At 49.1% G+C, this 18,218-nt stretch overlaps 2 protein-coding genes across 2 annotated transcripts; one reads left to right on the top strand and one right to left on the bottom strand.

The window, feature by feature from the left end:
* The first annotated feature begins 158 nt into the window (after positions 1-158).
* On the top strand, positions 159-4,787 carry DCXR (dicarbonyl and L-xylulose reductase). Its single transcript, XM_083487265.1, has 8 exons — positions 159-405; positions 496-593; positions 1,357-1,511; positions 1,973-2,015; positions 2,364-2,463; positions 2,664-2,728; positions 3,240-3,357; positions 3,964-4,787. Exons 1-8 carry the CDS (start codon positions 282-284, stop codon positions 4,065-4,067), a joined length of 807 nt encoding a protein of 268 aa, XP_083343391.1. The 5' UTR covers positions 159-281; the 3' UTR covers positions 4,068-4,787.
* On the bottom strand, positions 4,361-11,496 carry RAC3 (Rac family small GTPase 3). The gene is made up of 6 exons (XM_083487285.1): positions 11,142-11,496; positions 8,128-8,199; positions 6,404-6,521; positions 5,979-6,041; positions 5,528-5,687; positions 4,361-5,291 (listed from the first exon to the last, which is right to left on the bottom strand). The coding sequence occupies exons 1-6, from the start codon at positions 11,174-11,176 to the stop codon at positions 5,161-5,163; spliced, it is 579 nt and encodes a 192-aa protein (XP_083343411.1). The 5' UTR covers positions 11,177-11,496; the 3' UTR covers positions 4,361-5,160.
* Positions 11,497-18,218: the final 6,722 nt, after the last annotated feature.

The following is an 18,218-nucleotide window of genomic DNA, read 5'->3' as shown; positions in this document are numbered from 1 at the left end:
AAAAGTCTTCGCATTCGCCATTGCCTCCTAGGGAACAGCAGCTACAAAATTCCTCAGGCTTAATAAGAAGCGGAGAAACATGGCGTCAGAAGTAACGGAGCAGACCCATCTTTAGACAAAGGAATGGCTAGTCTGCTACTGTTTACCTCTGTGTGGGCGGAGTAAACCTGAGACTGGAGAAAAGGAGCCCCGTTTTCAAGCGGGAGGGAAGGGGCGGTTCCGAGGCGAGCTGTGATTGGCAGGGTCTGAGAGGGGCGATCCCAGTCTTGCCCCGCCTCCGAATGCACGCCCCATGCTCTGATCTTCGCCCCGAGGCGGGGACTCCGGACTCCAGACTTTCTGCGCCACGGCGGGAGATGGAGGGCTTCTCGGGACGCCGGGCTCTGGTGACGGGGGCGGGCAAAGGTACCGGCCAGGGGCCTCCGGCCTGAAAGCAGCGGCCCCCGCGCACCCTCTTCGTCCATTTAAGAGGCATTTCCTTACTCCTTTTTGCAGGGATCGGCCGGGCTGTGGCGGTGGCGCTGAGCCGTGCCGGGGCCCAGGTGGTCGCGCTGAGCCGAACCCAGGCGGATCTCGACCACCTGCAAAAGGAGGTAGTCCTTCTTCAATGCCTCTTTCAGAAAAGCTCGCGTAGGGTCGTCAAGCTTCTGAGAGGGCTCTTACTGGCTGGGGTGCCCACACTCATGCTCCCACCTACCGACCAGCTGATCCCTGATCCTATATAGTTAGCTGATCTTCATGGAGACCCGGTGCTGAGAAAAGCTTCACTTGCTGAATTTCTTATCAGGGTGTAGGAGCGTTACTGAGAAACAGTGTGATAGCTTGGGGGGGGGGGAATTATCTGCCTGCACAGTTTTGCCTTCCATGCAATTTTCACCTGTGGCACCATTTGTGTGATTATTATTAATGCAGGGAACAAAATGCAAAATGCACATTCTATCTTACATAGAATCGTACAAGTTGGAAAGGAGCACAAGGATCATAATTCTAAGCCAACCCTGGTAATTCAGGAATCTTTCGCCCAATCTGGGGTTCAAACCCATGACGCTGAGCTTAAGAGCCTCATGCTCTCTACCAACCGAGCTATACCTCATCCAAGATGTTACATTCTCATATGAGATGCAGACGATGTCACACACACTTGTGTAAAAGTGCCCCTAATGATACAGAATTAATTTCAGGGTGAAGATAGGATCTGACAACCCTAGTCTTGAACCATCAACCACATACGTCTTCAGCCTATTCTGTGCATCTGTATGTTTGTTGGAAGAACAGGAACTGGGGCACCAGCCGACCCAGATTCTCTTCTGCCCCACTAGCTTAACCCTGATCTCTATCTGTTTTCTCTGTTCCTAGTGCCCTGACATCCAGACGCTATGCATAGACTTAGGAGACTGGGAGGCCACAGAGGCAGCACTGAGCACAGTGGGGGATATTGACCTGTTGGTGAATAATGCTGCTGTAGCACTGCTGCAACCATTCCTACAGGTGACCAAGGAGGCCTTTGACAGGTAATCCCAGACCCGGGGCTACAGGCAGGTTCCCTTGTTGGTATCTGGTGGTTAGGGGAAGAGATGCCTAATTTCACATTGCAAGCTGTCATACAATTATGTACCTTGCAGATTCTCACTCTGAGCCCTGGAGGCTTTCTGCATCCAATCCTGAAAGATGTGTAATAAAACCTTTATCCTAGATTGATGTTTTCATTTTAATCTGTCCCAGTTTGCCAAATAAAAGAGCTGGCTCACAGAGGCGCCAACCACAGCTCTTCCTGCCACTGGAGAGAGAGACGGAGAGGCTTGTTTTATTTTATCTGCTTGGTTATTGTCAAGGCAGATCCGTTGCTAAAATAGGGGGGCGGTGCTCTGTTTGCAGGTTACAAGTGTTGTCCCTGCATATTTTGGTCCCTAGCAGTAACCTCAAGGCATTGCTGTCTGCTTTGCATATTTAATCTGACTTTGCTTTTATGTAGGTCTTTCAATGTCAACCTTCGGGCCGCACTGCATGTCTCCCAGGTGAGAAGTCTACACGGTTTTGGGAGGGCAATGCTCACTTCTGAGCAGCCAGGCAAAAGGCTCAGAGGCTGGGCTAGTTCCCGTAGGAATTCTAGCTCAATCCTAGGCATGTTTACTCTGAAGTAAACACTCACAAATAAGCAATGGGATTTGCTCCCCAAGTAAGTGCATAGGACCACAGCCTTAAGATGGTAAACATGTAGAGCTTTGACCATGCTGTCGCATGCTCCTTCAGGGCTGAGGTACATTAGAACGTCTCCATATAACTGCTCCTCTGTGCTCGAGGCTTGCACATTAAACCCCAAGCTACAATGTCCTCACCCCTTTATCGGGTGCCATGCGTTTCAGATTGTTGCTCGGAAACTGATTGCCAGGGGAGTGCCAGGTGCAATTGTGAATGTCTCGAGCCAGGCATCCCATCGGGCTCTGACCGATCACACAGTTTACTGTGAGTAAAACTACAAGGTTTTTGCTGCTGTACTTCCTGCTAAACACAGGTGGAATCTGCAAGCAGTGATTGCAGTGACAACGTTGCCTCAAGCCATGCTTGTTCAAGATGGCCATGGATGAGAGCATGAGGGGCAGGATTGGGGTGTGGGGAGGAGTAGGCAGCAACCCAGGACACTAAATTCTCTTGTCGTGTTGAAGGTTCGACCAAGAGTGCCTTGGATATGCTGACAAAGACAATGGCTCTGGAGCTGGGTCCCCACAAGGTAAGAACTGAACCTTGATGAATTATTATAAGAATGTGAACGTGGAAAGGGCCATGCGAAACCTTTCTCAATCAGAGCAGAGTAAACAGAGACTAATAATGGTTGAATCAGGATATATGCCTAGGGCAGTGTTGAGAAACCTGTGCCCCCCCCCATGTTGTCAGACTCTAATTTCCATCAGTCTCAGTCAACATGGCCACATGGTCAGGGATGATGGGAATTGTAGTCCAAGAACATCCGGGAAGGCCACTTGGTTCACCATCCCTGATGTAGGCCAAAGAGGAAAACTCAGCTGGATCCTGCCCTGGAAGTAATCAGGTTGAATAAGTCAAGAGTCACATATATTCCTACATGCCAGTTGGGACAGAAAATCTCTGTCTCTGGAGCCTGTTTATGGACAAGAATGGTTATAAAAGAGGGGGAAGATCTGAAAGCCCCAGCAGGTGTCCTGCTGGCATGAATGGGCTAAGCCTGCATTCATTATCTACTTTCCTGTCCTTGCTTTTTCAAGATTCGGGTGAACAGTGTGAATCCCACGGTTGTCATGACAGACATGGGCCGCCTCAACTGGACTGATCCCCAGAAAGCTGGACCTATGATTAGCCGCATCCCATTGGGGAAATTTGCAGGTAACTTGAAGCATGTTTCCCACGAGGAGCGCAAGTGGGAAACCTAGTAGAAAAGAGAAGAGCATGGCAGCCTCCTCTGAGTAACATGGAATAGTTGAGGTTGCCTCTGACTTCCCCAAAGATACCCTGCTTCCACTGGGCTAAAGGGATTGCTTACCATTTAAGAGGAAGGATTGCTTATCATTGAAGATCATGGCAAATGGGCATCCCTCCAGGGACAGGCAAAACTGCTATTTCCCCTTTTCCTGATAGACATGTAACTAGTCAGTACATGCAGTAGTCAGTAGTCAGGAGAGTGCAGTTCTCACACAGGGGCTATACTACCCCTGTCCTGTATGGATTTGCTTGAAAAGCACACCAACCGTTGAAAACTGCCTTGGGAGATATCACATGCAGGAGTCCTATCACATGTATAACTGGTTGACAGACTCCAGCTAGTATCTGCCAGAGAGAACAATCTTGGGATGGGGCTACAGTGCATGTGGAAATGCAAGGACGGGGAAGATCTTGTTTGGAGTGTGGGGCATTTCATCCACCTCTGAAAGCCCAAGGGGATTCCGTGGACTCGATTGCCTAGAGCTGCCTCTGGTCTATCTATCATTACAGAGGTGGACGATGTGGTGAACAGCATCCTCTTCCTGCTGAGCAACCAAAGCAACATGACGACAGGTGCCATGCTGCCAGTTGACGGGGGATTCCTTGCCTGCTAAAATCCAGCATTTGCTTCCGTCTTCCCTGTGTGATTTTTTCCCCTACTGAGTTATCCGGAACAGACTGAGACGTGGAATGAAATTCTGTGGAACATGGATGGGGAACTTGCCGCAACTCCAGATCTTCATGGGCCCCAGCTCCCATCAGCCCGGCCAATAACCAGGGATGTCGGAGGTTGTGGCCACAGAGAGAGAGAGAGACCAAGTGGGAGGTTCCATTAGTGGGTGCATGTGGAAAGTGAGGGCTGTAGGATGCTTGCTTCTGCCGCTGACCCTGAAGAAATCACACTTCCTTACTTATGGAGAAATGTTTATTGTATAAAATAAGAGGTGTTCAGCTCATCACTCTACACGATGATTAAAAACTGGACCCGTCTCCATCCCAACCCCTCCAAAGCTCTCCCTGCTCCATCCCCCAGTCCATCCCACCTGGTAAAAGGAAGGGGTTGGCCATAACCCTTTCCACCTGCATCATCTTTAATCTTACAGAAAGGTTCCTGCCATCTGGCCCTGTCCTGCTCAGGCTGGACAAGGTAAAGAGGCCTTCCTCCAACTCTCCATCTTTGGGAGAGCTGATGGTCTGTAAAACCAGCTGAGGAGCAGCACACAGGCTGATATCCTGAAAGGCAAAGGCAGCTTGGGATGGCACAGAGCTGCACTGATCATTTAGCTTTGCTAGTGTCTCGTGCAAATAAAGCACTATAAAGGCTACTTCTTCAACCTGTGTCCCGTTTGTCTTTCCCTGCCCCAGCTGGGGTTTGTTACCTGCTCCTGCCACAATGCTCTAGCACCAATAGAAGTAGTAATAAAGGGCTGGTCTTTCCATTCACGCATTACCCCCCCTGGCATGGAGACACGGGGAGCATGCACCTCCCACCGCTCCGCCCTGGGGGTGGGACAGCATTGAGCTCCTCCTCCTCCCATGCGGCCCTTTTACATCGACACAGACGTTAAATCAAAGAGACATTTAAAAAACACTGACTTCGTACATGATGAAGGGCCCCGCCTCTCCCATTGCGGGAACACCCAGCGAACGCGTCCTCCTGGCACATACAAGGAGGAGACACCCATAACATGCTGAACTCAGACGCCCTTAGAACACGGTGCACTTCTTGCCAGGCTTCTTCACGGGGGGAGGACAGAGCACAGCACGGATGGCTTCATCAAAGACAGTCTTGAGGCCACGCTGTGTAAGGGCAGAACACTCTAGGTACTTGACTGAACCTGGAGGAATTCAGGAGACAACATGACTTAGGGAGAGTTGTGATTTCTCTGCTTCCCCCTCAGATCCTTAAACCTTGATTATAAAATTCTTTTTTTGGGGGGGAAGCAAGGTTCTAGTGCACATGATAGATAAAAAGATGGGAAACCACAGAAGCTAACACTTCTAATTGTTGGGAGAATGCTGTGTCCCCCTCAGTTCACCATTGCTTCCTGTAGCCCCTGCTTCCAAGACTCACCAATTTCCCTGGCCATAGCTAGACCTTGAGGGTAGGTAATGGGAGCCAGCTTCTTGTCACGCAGCCTCTCAATGGTGTCCTTGTCATCCCTCAGATCCAGCTTGGTGCCCACCAAAATGATTGGTGTGTTGGGGCAGTGATGTCGAACTTCTGGGTACCACTGAAAATGAGAAGCAAGGGAGTGAATCTCCTTGACGGCAGAAGTTACTCTGCGCTAGAAGCAAAATGGTACCCAAGGATAGGTGGCCCTTCCTGGCTCTTTGCTTTGCCAAAGATGCCTGGGAGAAACCTTTAGGAAAATATCCTGATTCTACTTCCTGTCCTTGAGGCATCACTCATGTGCTTTGGGCGGCAAGATGAAAGGCACCCTCTGCCAATTTGTGGCTAGGCTGCTACGAACAGGCCTACCTCTTAGTAGTCACTTCCTCATTCTTAAGAGAAAGCCTCTTACCTTGGCTCGGACGTTTTCAAAGGAAGCTGGGCTCACCAGTGAGAAGCAAATCAGGAAAACATCCTGCAAGGATACAAGCAGGATAGATGACGAGGGTGGTATGTAACTTCTGATGAAACAACAGGAGTAGCAAATGCATCTTGTGCATCTGCAAGCTCTTTGTGTCCCAATACTGTCCTCTCTCAATTTAGTCCCCGCCCCAAAACAGCAGATTTCACCAAAGGGATGTGTAATATTGGCTTAATTTTTTATTGAACTGACTGGAGATTTTCCTCATGGTCATGTAATTCAAACTTGTTTGTTGCAGAAAGAACATGGAATGCATTTGTGCATAGTCTACAAGAGTTTGGTAGACGTGGAGGGGCCTTTCTCTAAAAGGAGATATAATCCGACTCCACTTGTGGAGGGGCAGCCTCATCGCTTACCGTCTGTGGGTAGGAAAGAGGCCTTAGCCTGTCATAGTCTTCTTGTCCTGCTGTATCCCACAGTCCCAGGTTTACTGGCTTCCCATCTACCATGACGTTGGCAGAATAATTATCAAACCTGGAAGGGGAAATGTTCCATCAGCAACAGAGAATCACTCTCTACTCCAGGGGTCAGCAAACTTTCAGCAGGGGGCTGGTCCACTGTCCCTCAGACCTTGTGTGGGGCTGAACTATATATATATATTTTTGGGGGGGATGCAGAAATTCCTATGCCCCACAAATAACCCAGAGGTGCATTTTAAATAAAAACACACATTCTACTAATGTAAAAACACACTGATTCCTGGACCCTGCGCAGGCCGGATTTAGAAGGCAATTGGGCCTGATCTGGCCCCTGGGCCTTAGTTTGCCTAACCATGCTCTACTCCATCATTACAGGTCACACCCTCCGTATCACAGTGCAATCCTATACATATCTACTCCCACTGAGCAATTTTGATTACTCCCAAGTAGGTGGGTTTCAGATTGCAACCTTAATTCCATGCTAGATTAATTGTGCTGGAATACGTCCCACTAACTACTTCTCTCTTCTAAAGCAGTAACTATTCACTACACATTTTAGAGCATCGCCTCAATTGCATAGCTTTATTTCTTCCTCCACCACACTTAAATCACATCTGTTGTCTAACCTAATGGTGACTGAAAAGTAGTAGCACAGTCTCTTCTTCTACCTCCCTACCCCTGCCCCTGGCTGTCTTTGTTAAAAATATTATTTTCCTCCCATAACATTTGTTTGTTTTTGTTTTTATATAGTGAAATAGCTCTGTTTTCTAATGTTAAACCCCATTAATTTAAAAAGCCCTCAGGAGAAACAGGCACCGATAATGAGAGGCATTTAAGAGGGGTGATTAACATCAGCAGCCCCACTGTGGCAGCTATATTAGGACAACCTGCAAGCAGGACACTTTTCAATGATGTCAGAAGGGCCATTTGCTGAATAGGACTTACTTCTGAGGAAATAAGAAAAGATCACAGCCATAGTGGTGGGCATTGCAGGATAATATATTAAGTGATCTGTTGAACTTCCCTTTTAATTCTGCTTCCAGTTGAGAGCAGAAAAGCAGTGCCTCAGGATTGTTAAGGTGTGCTAGAGCAGAAGTAACCTGAGTTAATCTGTATATTACATTTCAGTAAGTTACTCAACAGGCAACCTGTACAGAGGTGGAGAATAAGTTTAACGCCAACCCTTTCTCTGTTACTTTCCAAGTGAAAGAATGGTAGAAGCATGTAAATGATATGACTCTAGTGAACATTTCCCATAGCACTATTATTCTTAAGCACAATCCTTGAGGGATACTACAGCCATCACAACCAGGGCTATTTTGCCCAACAGAATTCCACATAAGAAAAGCAGGTATATAGATCATCTGTGATTTTTTTGCTATGTGTGGAAAAAACCACACTGGAAAACAACGGCTATTTACAGCTTCCCTGCAGATGTGCCTACAGCAAAATACTTATTTTTATTTTTAAAGTCATTTGTGCTTAACTTTATCCGGTTTAGTAGACTATTGCTCAATTTGTCCCACTTCAAGTGCCCCTAGGAGTCCCAGTTCTTTTAACACCCAGAGAATCAGCATCCCATTGTGGGACTTCTACAAACCGCCATATTATCTTCGCATGCATGTTATCTCACAACTATGTAGTAGAACCTCTATACTCACACAGTGGGGATGTATTCTCCGGGGAAGGCATTTGTCGTGTAGCTGATCAACAGACAGGTCTTCCCCACAGCCCTGAAGAAATGAAAGCACAGCCGTACAGCATAGACACAACAGGATGGCATGGAGTAGGGCTAAGAGGGGGGAAATGGGGTGCACCCCCACTGGATCAGATATAGATTTTTGATCTATCATTAACACACCCAAACTTCTTCCTTCAGTGACTTTGTTCTATGGGGCAGGAAACACACCTTATACAGCAGGGGGTATCCAATGTACTACACTCATCAGCCCCAGCCAGCTTGGCCATGATCAAGATAACTGGAGTTGTAGTCTGGCAACAACTGGAAAGCTACCCATCCCTTATAGTGAGATTCTTCACACACTACTAATCTGGGCTCATAATAACCTAAAAAAACCAACCCTCATTGTTGAGACTAACAGGGTGCACTTGGGTTAAAAAGTAAAAACACAATTAATAGCCAAGGATTTTGAGTTCCAACAGGAAAAAGGGTGTTCTACGAACCAGCATTTACGCTTGGTTTTTGCATACCAAGGATCTTTCAATGGCCCAGCCAGCAAGCACAAAAGCCAAAGGGACAAATTTTCACCTATATGATCTCATGTACATGAGAATACATGTGAAAACCATTTGGTAGGAAACAAATGTGCACACCTTAAAAAAAAAATGCTTGTGATATAATGTCTGTGGACTGATTCTGTTAAGATCAGCACCAGCATTGTCTAATGGCAAGCCATTGCATAGAGAGAGGTCACACATCTTGTACCCAGTCACAGAAATTCCCTTCCCATGTGCTGGAAATGTCATTTGCATGCTCGCACTTCTGATTCTTAGCCATTTACCCATCTCACTGGGTATGGTTTAAAGCAGGCAGTGTTGTGTGTTTTTGGTCTTCAGGAGGTACTCAAGAGCACGCAGTACCGGAACCTTTTTGTTGTTGTTAAAAAGCGTGGCACTTACTGTAACAACTTCATGCTGAGCACCAGCACCTATTTTTCTAGGGGGCTGGGAAGCATTGAAAGCAGGAATTGCCAACATCTGCCAACAGGGAGATTATTTTAACTTTTCTTTGAGTAAAGGTCTGAACAGATTGGGTGAGAGGTGCAGTTTGACCATGTTAGAATTATGCACTGTAACGTTTTAATTTATCTTTGTAAGCATGCAGGAACACAGTCTTCTCATATCAGTGGAGCAATGAGGCACATAAATGGGGATACCCCAAATCAATGGGGGCAGGGAAGTTGGACCACCCAATGCCTTGCGATAAATATCACGTGGCTTTTACAGAATGCTCTTTGAGCATTCAAAGTGATTCGTGTGCATCGCCTAAACAATACTAAGAACCCACTGTAAGATAGGTCAGTGCTACTGAAAGGGGAAGCCAGGGAACCTGAAGCTGAGAGATTGGGGTGGTGGGAGATTGATTTGCTAGGGCAACAATGAGGTGGGGAGGGGAGAAAGAGAGTCAGAAGAGGGCAGACAACCGCCACAAAAATAGCTGACTGTGTTTGAAGCAGATCCTCTGTGCTGAAGGGCCAGCCACAGAGTTCACCGTTAAAGTGATGTCTGAACTAGGGGCTCCTGACTTCACACTGCCATTTATCACATCTGTATTGCACCCTTCTTTTAAGGAGCTAAGGGAGCATGTCTGATATCACCTCCTCTTTCTTACCCCTATGGGGTAGGATAGGCTGAGACTCTGTGATTTGCCCAACCCGCCCCCCAACAGGGCTTTGAACCCAGGCTTCTGTGTTCCATGACTGGCATGCCTTCGACAGCACACTACATGCTGACGCCCTGGCACCAGGACAGTTCCCCAAATCCCTGAATCCATCTACCAGCATAGTTATTTGAGCACAATACTGTATTCCTTTGCTGGCCCGAACATTTGAGGTGGCTGGTAACCATCCTTGGGATTTACCCTGCACCAGGGCTGATTGCTGTCAGCTTGCCAAGCTATCTTCACACATCCTCCTGGCTGGTGGCACTGAAACCTGCAAGCTGGGGAATCACAGCATTTGAAACAGCCATGGATCTGTGCGTGTGTGTGAGAGAGAGAATGGCACTCCATCAAGACTGGGCATTTGCCCATCTCTGCCAATCTGCAAGGTGGTCATATCATCTCAGGATTCAAAGAAGGAAACACACCGTATCTCAGCCCGCCAAGCTGAATCGGTATCAGATCCCTATCACAATAAAAGCAGCCGCCCCGCTCCTCGATCCAGCTGTGTGTATGTGCGCGGGAGAGGCGGGAAGGCGTTGTGCCAAAGGGAAGGCGAATGGCTTTCATAAAGGCTCCCACCAAACCACATGGCGATGCTAAGTGCGGAAACCCGGAGGACGAACAGAGGGGCAGATCAGAAGCATGGGGTGGGCGGAAGCCTTCCCTGGAGACCCTAGGAGCCAACTCCTAGGGGGCCGAGGTCCCTTCGCCCCCGCCCCCATAAAATATTTGATGCCCCCCCAAAGTTGACGAGCGTTGCCATTCAAATGGTATGCGTGCGCCTTGTCTTGTGATTGAATACGTGGGGTGGGGCTTACCTGCCCCCCATATTTTTATTCAAGTTGGCACCCCTGCTGGAGACTGCAGCAGAAAGGGGGGGCCGGCAGCATAGAAGAATGAGAGGAGAGGGGCGGCGGGCAGCTATGATCAGGGGCAAAGGCTAGCAAGGCAATGGGGGGGGGTTCGTAGGGCAACAATAGGTGCGTGTGTAAGGGGAGGGGGACAGGCATAGGAAAGCAGGCGCCTCCCCAAGAGGCAGCTAGATGGGCGTGTGCTCAGGTCCCCTATGCTGGTGGAAACCCACCCCCCTCTTCCCCCAGGCGCCCCCCTCTCCCTTCCAGTGCACCATCCTCTTCCTCTCCGCGAGGCGTCGGCGTTCATTCTCTCCCCGCTAGCCCAGAGCCCCACCCTTGAGGTCCCCTGCCGCCTGGGCCGAGCGCCAGCCTCGCCCATCCGCGCCCCCCGACGGCGATGTCTTCCAGCGGCACTCACCCGTCTCCCACGACCACACACTTGATGGCCTGCATCTAGCCCCGGCTGCGATGGCGGCGGCGGCGGCGGGCGCCGGGCTCCGTGTGCCTCGTCTTCTTTGGCGATGGATGCCGCCCGCAGCCGCAGTGAACGAGAGAGAGGGAGGGAGGGAGGGAGGAGAGGGAAGAGAGGGAGCGAGCCAGAGAGAGAGAGAGAGAGAGAGAGAGACCCGGGCGGGGCCAGGGAAGGAGGAGGCAGCAGCAGCGTGCGAGTCCTGTGGCCCCTCCCTGCCACCCCTGGACTCGCGTCGGCGGAGCCGTGTGGAAGGAAGCGGGGCAGAGCAGAAGCACCTTGCAGGAGATGCCCAGATCTTAGGACCCAGCAGGCGCCTTGGGAGCAACCCGCGGTAGCTTAGCAACTGACTGGTGCACTGCCTGGTGGCGCCTGGAACAGCAGCAGCCAGCACCGTCGGCGACAGGGAGAGGGGGGAGAGATGGTCAGAATCGGGCCCTTTGCAGTCACAGAACCCGGGAGTTGGAAGGGGCCCCCCGAGGGTCGTCTAGTCCAACCCCCTGCAATGCAGGAATCAGGGCTACAGAACCCCTCCAATCCACCTCTGTTTAGAAACTTCCAGCGAAGGAGAGCCCGGCGCCTGCAGAGGCAGTCTCTTCTAGTCTAGTAGTTATTTGCTGCCTGCATTTATGCCCTGCCTTTTCTGCCAAGGTGCTCCAGATCCTGGAAGAAGAGGAGTGGAGCCCCGGCTGGGTCACAGCAAAGGTTCGTTCTGGTCTCCCAGTGGCCAGTTGGGCACCCATAAGAAGCCCCATAGCAGGGCATGGCCTCAACAGCATTGGTCCCACTTGTGTTGAGTGGCAGATTATCATCACCTCCAACATAGGTGTAGCCAGGATTTAGGTTTGGGAACTGGGAGCGGAACCTCAGTTAGTTAAGTATTTTGTATTAATTTACTTGATTCATCCCCTGCCCCCCTTGGCTACTCCCATGACTTCCAATACTAGTCTTATTCCGCCAGCACCATGTAATCCTCACAACAAGCATGTGAAGTGGGTGAGGCTGAGAAAGTGTGGCTGGCCCAAGGTCACCCCATGAGAACTTAATGGCTGAATGGAAATTCGAACCCTGGCTTCTCTGGCCCTAACTCCAAGAGGTGGGCAAATATGTGAGGTGGGATGACCATCTGTCATAGATGCTTTAGCTGAGATTGCTGCTGATGGGAGCTGGATCCCAACATTACCTGGAGGACCAGAAGTGCCCTATCCCTGCGGGGAGTCAAACACTGCAACACTACATTACCGTAGGGCAGGGGTGTCAAACTCAAATTCATCGGGGGCTGCATCAGCAGTTTGGTCACCCTCAAAGGGCCGGTTGTATCTGTAGGACTATGTGTCCACTCTTTATTATCATAAATTATTGTCACTGCATTCAATTATTACTGTTTTTTGTAATAATGTAAGTAATAACTAGCTCTGAAAGCAGAAACATAGTCAGAATAATGGCAAGTAGATATTCAAATGTACAATTATTGTACAATTTACTGAAAAATGATTTTTGGTAACAGACAGTAATTTTTTTTAAACATCCAAATATTGCCAAACACTGTTTATTACACATATGGCAAACACAAGGCATTAACTTTTTTTTAACTTTTCTGACTAGATGGTTTCTGAGCACAATTCAAAGTGTTGGTGCTGACATTTAAAGCCCTAAACGGCCCTGGTCCAGTATATCTGAAGGAGCGTCTCCACCCCCATCGTTCTACCTGGACACTGAGGTCCAGCACTGAGGGCCTTCTGGTGGTTCCCTCACTGCGAGAAGCAAAGCTACAGGGAACCAGGCTGAGGGCCTTCTCGGTAGTGGCGCCTTCCCTGTGGAACACCCTCTCACCAGATGTCAAAGAGAAGAACAACTACCAGGGGGAGTTGGCAGGGGGTTGGACTCGATGGCCCTTGTGGTCTCTTCCAACTCTATGATTCTATGATTCTATGATTCTACCAGGCTTTTAGAAGACATCTGAAGGCAGCCCTGTTTAGGGAAGCTTTTAATGTTTGATGTATTTTAATATTCTTTTGGAAGCCGCCCAGAGTGGCTGGGGAAGCCCAGCCAGATGGGCGGGGTATAAATAAATAAATTATTATTATTATTATTATTATTATTATTATTATTATTATTATTATTTATCCCGTGAGTCCTGTATCTAGCAGTATTTTGCTTTTGTCTTCCCAGTACCCACATGCATCACGCCAATTTTATTCCAGGCAGTAACTACTGGTACCTTACTCAAGACTGGTTAACGTGCTGTAACTACCAAAGTCTGATTTCCAATACGTGCTTTCGCGTGTGTGGGTGGCATTTTAATCCACATTAGTGACTGACAAGGTGAAATTGGAGCAGGGTAGTGATTCCAAATCACCGCCACATTCAGAATAAAGGTTTGCCATCGACTGGTGTGTTTGTCTCATCAGTATTGTAACAATTCGATTCGGACCATTGGTCCATCTAGCCTGGCACTGCCAGGCACTGACTAGCAGCGGCTCTGCAAGGGTTAAGGCAAGAGTCTTTCCCAGCCATATCTGGCGACAGTGAGGGTTGAGCACGGCTGACTAGCAGCGGCTCTGCAAGGGTTAAGGCAAGAGTCTTTCCCAGGGTTGAGCACGGCTGACTAGCAGCGGCTCTGCAAGGGTTAAGGCAAGAGTCTTTCCCAGGGTTGAGTACGGCTGACTAGCAACGGCTCTGCAAGGGTTAAGGCAAGAGTCTTTCCCGCGCTAAACAGCCTCTCCCCAGCAAGGGGTTGCTCGCAGAGCACAAATGGTCACGTTCAGACCAATCCACAAACTCCTTACATTGCGTTAGCGGCTGATGTGGATCGGTAGCCTGCAAATAGTTTAAACTGCCACTTCTTGAACAATAGACCCTGCGACAGTAGTTTCCCCATCCCAATTTAATTACCCTTATGAGATTTTTATGATTACCAGGAGCTTTCCTCGCCTTGCAACTGCCTCTCTGCAAAAAGTGAACACGTGCCTTGGGAAGAACGAGACTTCTTTAGAAATCAGAGCGCTTTTTCTCCGCAACAACTGCTTTTCGGAGAAAGCTCTGCAGAGCGAGCCGCTAAGCAGGCGTGAGCCGGACTCCCGTGCGCTTCGCCTTCTGCGCGCTAAAGCGAAGAGGCGGCACTGCAGCAGCCAAATAGGCCGTCCTCCTTTTCTCTGAATGTGCGGTGCTGCCACCCGCCCCCGCCCCGGTCTTTCCCTCAATGAATACACACAAGCTTTCTCCTTAAAAAAAAAAAGCGAGAATAAAAAAAAAGCGCTGGCAGCCGGCAGCGGCTACACGGGCCGCATGAGGAGGTCTGCCGGGCCGGATTTGGCCCGCGGGCCTTGAGTCTGACACCCGTGCCGTAGGGGGTTGGCACCTTTCTGCTGGCATGGCCACTGCGCCTTTAATGTCTACAGCAGTCTGATGCTGCTGTTTATCTTCTGAGTCAGATTGAAGTATTTGTTATGTGTGCACAGTATGGTTATTCTGTTGTGAACCACCCTGTGGCCGCATATAAAGAGTGATGCTGACATTCCTTAATAAATAAGCATGCAGGCATTCCGCTACAACAGAAAGGGCTGTGGCTCAGATCTGCTTTGGCTTTGTGTGGAAAAGGTCCAAGATTCACTCGCTGGCATCCCCAGGGTAGGGCTGGGAATGTCTTCTGCCTGAAATCCTGGAGAGCTGCTTGCCTGCCAGTGTTGGCAATACTGAGCTACAAGGCTGTGTCTTCATTGCTATTACAGTGGTACCTCAGGGTACAGATGCTTCAGGTTACAGACGGTTCAGGTTACAGACTCTGCTAACCCAGAAATAGTACCTCGGGTTAAGAACTTTGCTTCAGGATGAGAACAGAAATTGTGCAGTGGTGGCACGGCGGCCCCATTAGCTAAAGTGGTACCTCAGTTTCAGGTTAAGAACAGACCTCCAGAACGAATTAAGTTCTTAACCCAAGGTACCACTGTGTAATAGAATGAGGGAGGCATCCATGGTGAGTTCTGGCACCGCTTTTTCTAGAAAAATAGCACTGGATCGTGTAGCCATTAGTGTCTTGAGGGGAAGTGGCAGCCCTAGCCCTGCACTGCAAGTGTAACTCTGTGGCTATGGTCAGTAACTTGTTTTACAGAGCTACTTTGAGGGCATTCTCTCAAATGGGATGAAAGAGGCGAGGTCAGTCCTTATGCCCCATTACTGCAGCCACCAGGCTTTCAGTGCATCTCTGGAGTGGTACTTCCAGTTGTTGGTTCCTCCTAAATTGTGACCTGGTGAGGAATTGTGATTTGAAGCCTCAGTGCTCCACCTGGCAGCTATATTAGGGGTTGGTTAAAAGCCCTGATAAAGGTAAAGGGACCCCTGACCCCTGAGTCAGTCGTGGCCGACTCTGGGGTTGCGGTGCTCATCTCGCTTTACTGGCTGAGGGAGCCGGCGTACAGCTTCCGGGTCATGTGGCCAGCATGACTAAACCGCTTCTGGCGAACCAGAGCAGTGCACGGAAACGCCGTTTACCTTCCCGCTGGAGCGGTACCTATTTATCTACTTGCACTTTGATGTGCTTTCGAACTGCCAGGTTGGCAGGAGCAGGGACCGAGCAACAAAGCTCACCCCATCCCTGGGATTCGAACCACCAACCTTCCGATTGGCAAGCCCTAGGCTCTGTGGTTTAACCCACAGCGCCACCCATGTCCCACAAAAGCCCTGATACATAACCTCAAATGAACAGCCTAGTGGAGGCAGCTTCCCAGGCATGAGTGCAGAAACACCCAGCAGCTTTCCTTGCCCTGGAGGCCAACTCAGGCAAGCACCCTAACTGGAACTGCTTATGCAAATCAGCATCTTTCCACAAAGCTGCTGGAAACCCAGGTGCCTGAGAACAGGTAACTGACACCCAGTATGGTGTCATGGTTATAGTGTTGGACTAGGGGCTTGGAGACCAGGGTTCAAATCTCCACTCGGCCATGAAGCTCACTCACGGCTTGACCTTGGACCAGCCACTGTCTCAGTCTAGCCTACCTAACAGGGTTATTGTGATGATAAAATGGAGAGGGGAAGAGCCCTGTACACCACCTTGAGCTTCTTGGAGGAAATGTAATTATAACTCAGTTTCATCACCTCTCATGTGGGCACCATTGCCATTATAAGAGAACAAGGGAAGCGTTCATAGTGAGTTCCGGCACCTCTTTTTCTAGAAAAATAGCACTGCGGGTGGCGCTGTGGGTTAAACCACAGAGCCTAGGACTTGCCGATCAGAAGGTTGACGGTTTGAATCCCCTCGACGGGATGAGCTCCCGTTGCTCGGTCCCTGCTCCTGCCAACCTAGCAGTTCGAAAGCACATCAAAGTGCTAGTAAATAGGTACCGCTCTGGCGGGAAGGTAAACGGCGTTTCCATGCACTGCTCTCAGTGGCGTAGCATGGGTTGTCAGCACCCGGGGCAAGGCAAGTAATTTGCGCCCCCTAACCCTAACCCCCAGATGTTGCGCCCGGTGCGGCCAGCCCCCCCTGCACCCCCCACGCTACACCACTGACTGCTCTGGTTCGCCAGAAGCAGCTTAGTCATGCTGGCCACATAACCCGGAAGCTGTACACCGGCTCCCTAGGCCAGTAAAGCGAGATGAGCGCTGCAACCCCAGAGTCGGCCACGACGGGACCTAATGGTCAGGAGTCCCTTTACCTTACCTTTATGTGTGTGTACATATAACGTTTTCTCTCAAACTCCACCCAAGAGAACTTATGAAATTATGGCATTCTCAGGGCCTGAGGGGGTGGAGTGGGGGAGCTGAATTGTGTCTTTAGGATTGAAAATAGATTTGCCAACCATAGTTGCTGCTTGCTGCAGGCAGCATCCATGGGGGCACATTTCTTCTGATCTTTGCTATATAACTTCCTATCAAAGTCATGGTCTAGCAGTCAAGAGTAAGTTCAGGAAACCAATGTAGTTCTCTGGATAGCAGCCAAGCTGTGACCTAAGAGATGCAAAGCTAATTTCAACCATGTGTCTCTAGGCAAGTAATCATGTCTCTCCAGGGGCACCATTTGGGAGGGGGGGGGGTTGCCCCCTATAACTCTTAGACCATATGCAATTATATTTCCAGTCAATGTACTGGTTCTATACATGGAGTATTATAAGCAGTTGAAAGGCCTTTGTACCAGCTATGCCTGTTTATTTTGCATTATGTAGAAAACCCTTTGTTTTAATGCTGTTATTGTTTAAACTGTATGTTCTTTTCTTGCAGCCCTTGCTAGGGCAGTGAATAAATAAATGCAAAGGTATTTGTTAGAAAGTATCTTTGATTTAATTTTTTTTTTATCTTGTGCGTTTTTAATCATGTAATGGCAACTTTAGTGTGCATTTAAAGTGTGACACGAGGCTCAAAGTCACTTTTAGTGTCATATATGACTACTCATCAATTGCCACCCGCACATTACGGAAACCTCAAATTGGCACTGAGATTTAGTAAAATAGCTGAAGATGGTTGCTGATTTGCTGCCCCTCTCGATTAGCTCCCCAAAATGCAGGACAAGCCTAAGAGGGAACAAATTTCTGCTTTCCCACAGAATCAGTCAGATCCCATTAAACACCCATGCAAGGATTTTATTTTTTTTAAGAGTCTGCCTCATAAAACCTGACGCCTGGGGCACTGTTGATGTGTGCATGGGGGAAGGGATGTCCTTGCCATTGGGCAGAGGGTTGCAGGGCACTGATTACTCCAGACAGACATGAGCAAACAGCACTCAGGTTTCCTCCCAAACCACGTAAACAAAGCTTTGAAAGAGCAAGAATAAACTAGGGTAGCTTTGTCCTTTTTCTCACCCCGCTGCCTTTGCAAACACTCTTCTCTAGCTGAGCTGTGCCCTGTCTGTCGCCAGCTATGTTGTTTTGGTATAAGCAGGAGGACACCGTGTTAGTGAAGGCAGAAAAAGGGGTAGATGATTGAAATCCCACTTCAAGCACATGCAGTTCTCAAGCACTATTAAACCCACCACCAATAGATCATCCCTAAAACGATAAGAAACTTGAAAATCTACTGAAGATGTACAAAACT

This window comes from Podarcis liolepis, assembly GCF_965112155.1.
Source record: "Podarcis liolepis genome assembly, chromosome: 2".
Taxonomy (NCBI): domain Eukaryota; kingdom Metazoa; phylum Chordata; class Lepidosauria; order Squamata; family Lacertidae; genus Podarcis; species Podarcis liolepis.
Note: the sequence above shows the minus strand (reverse complement) of the source record. Positions and strands in the feature narration are given on the sequence as shown.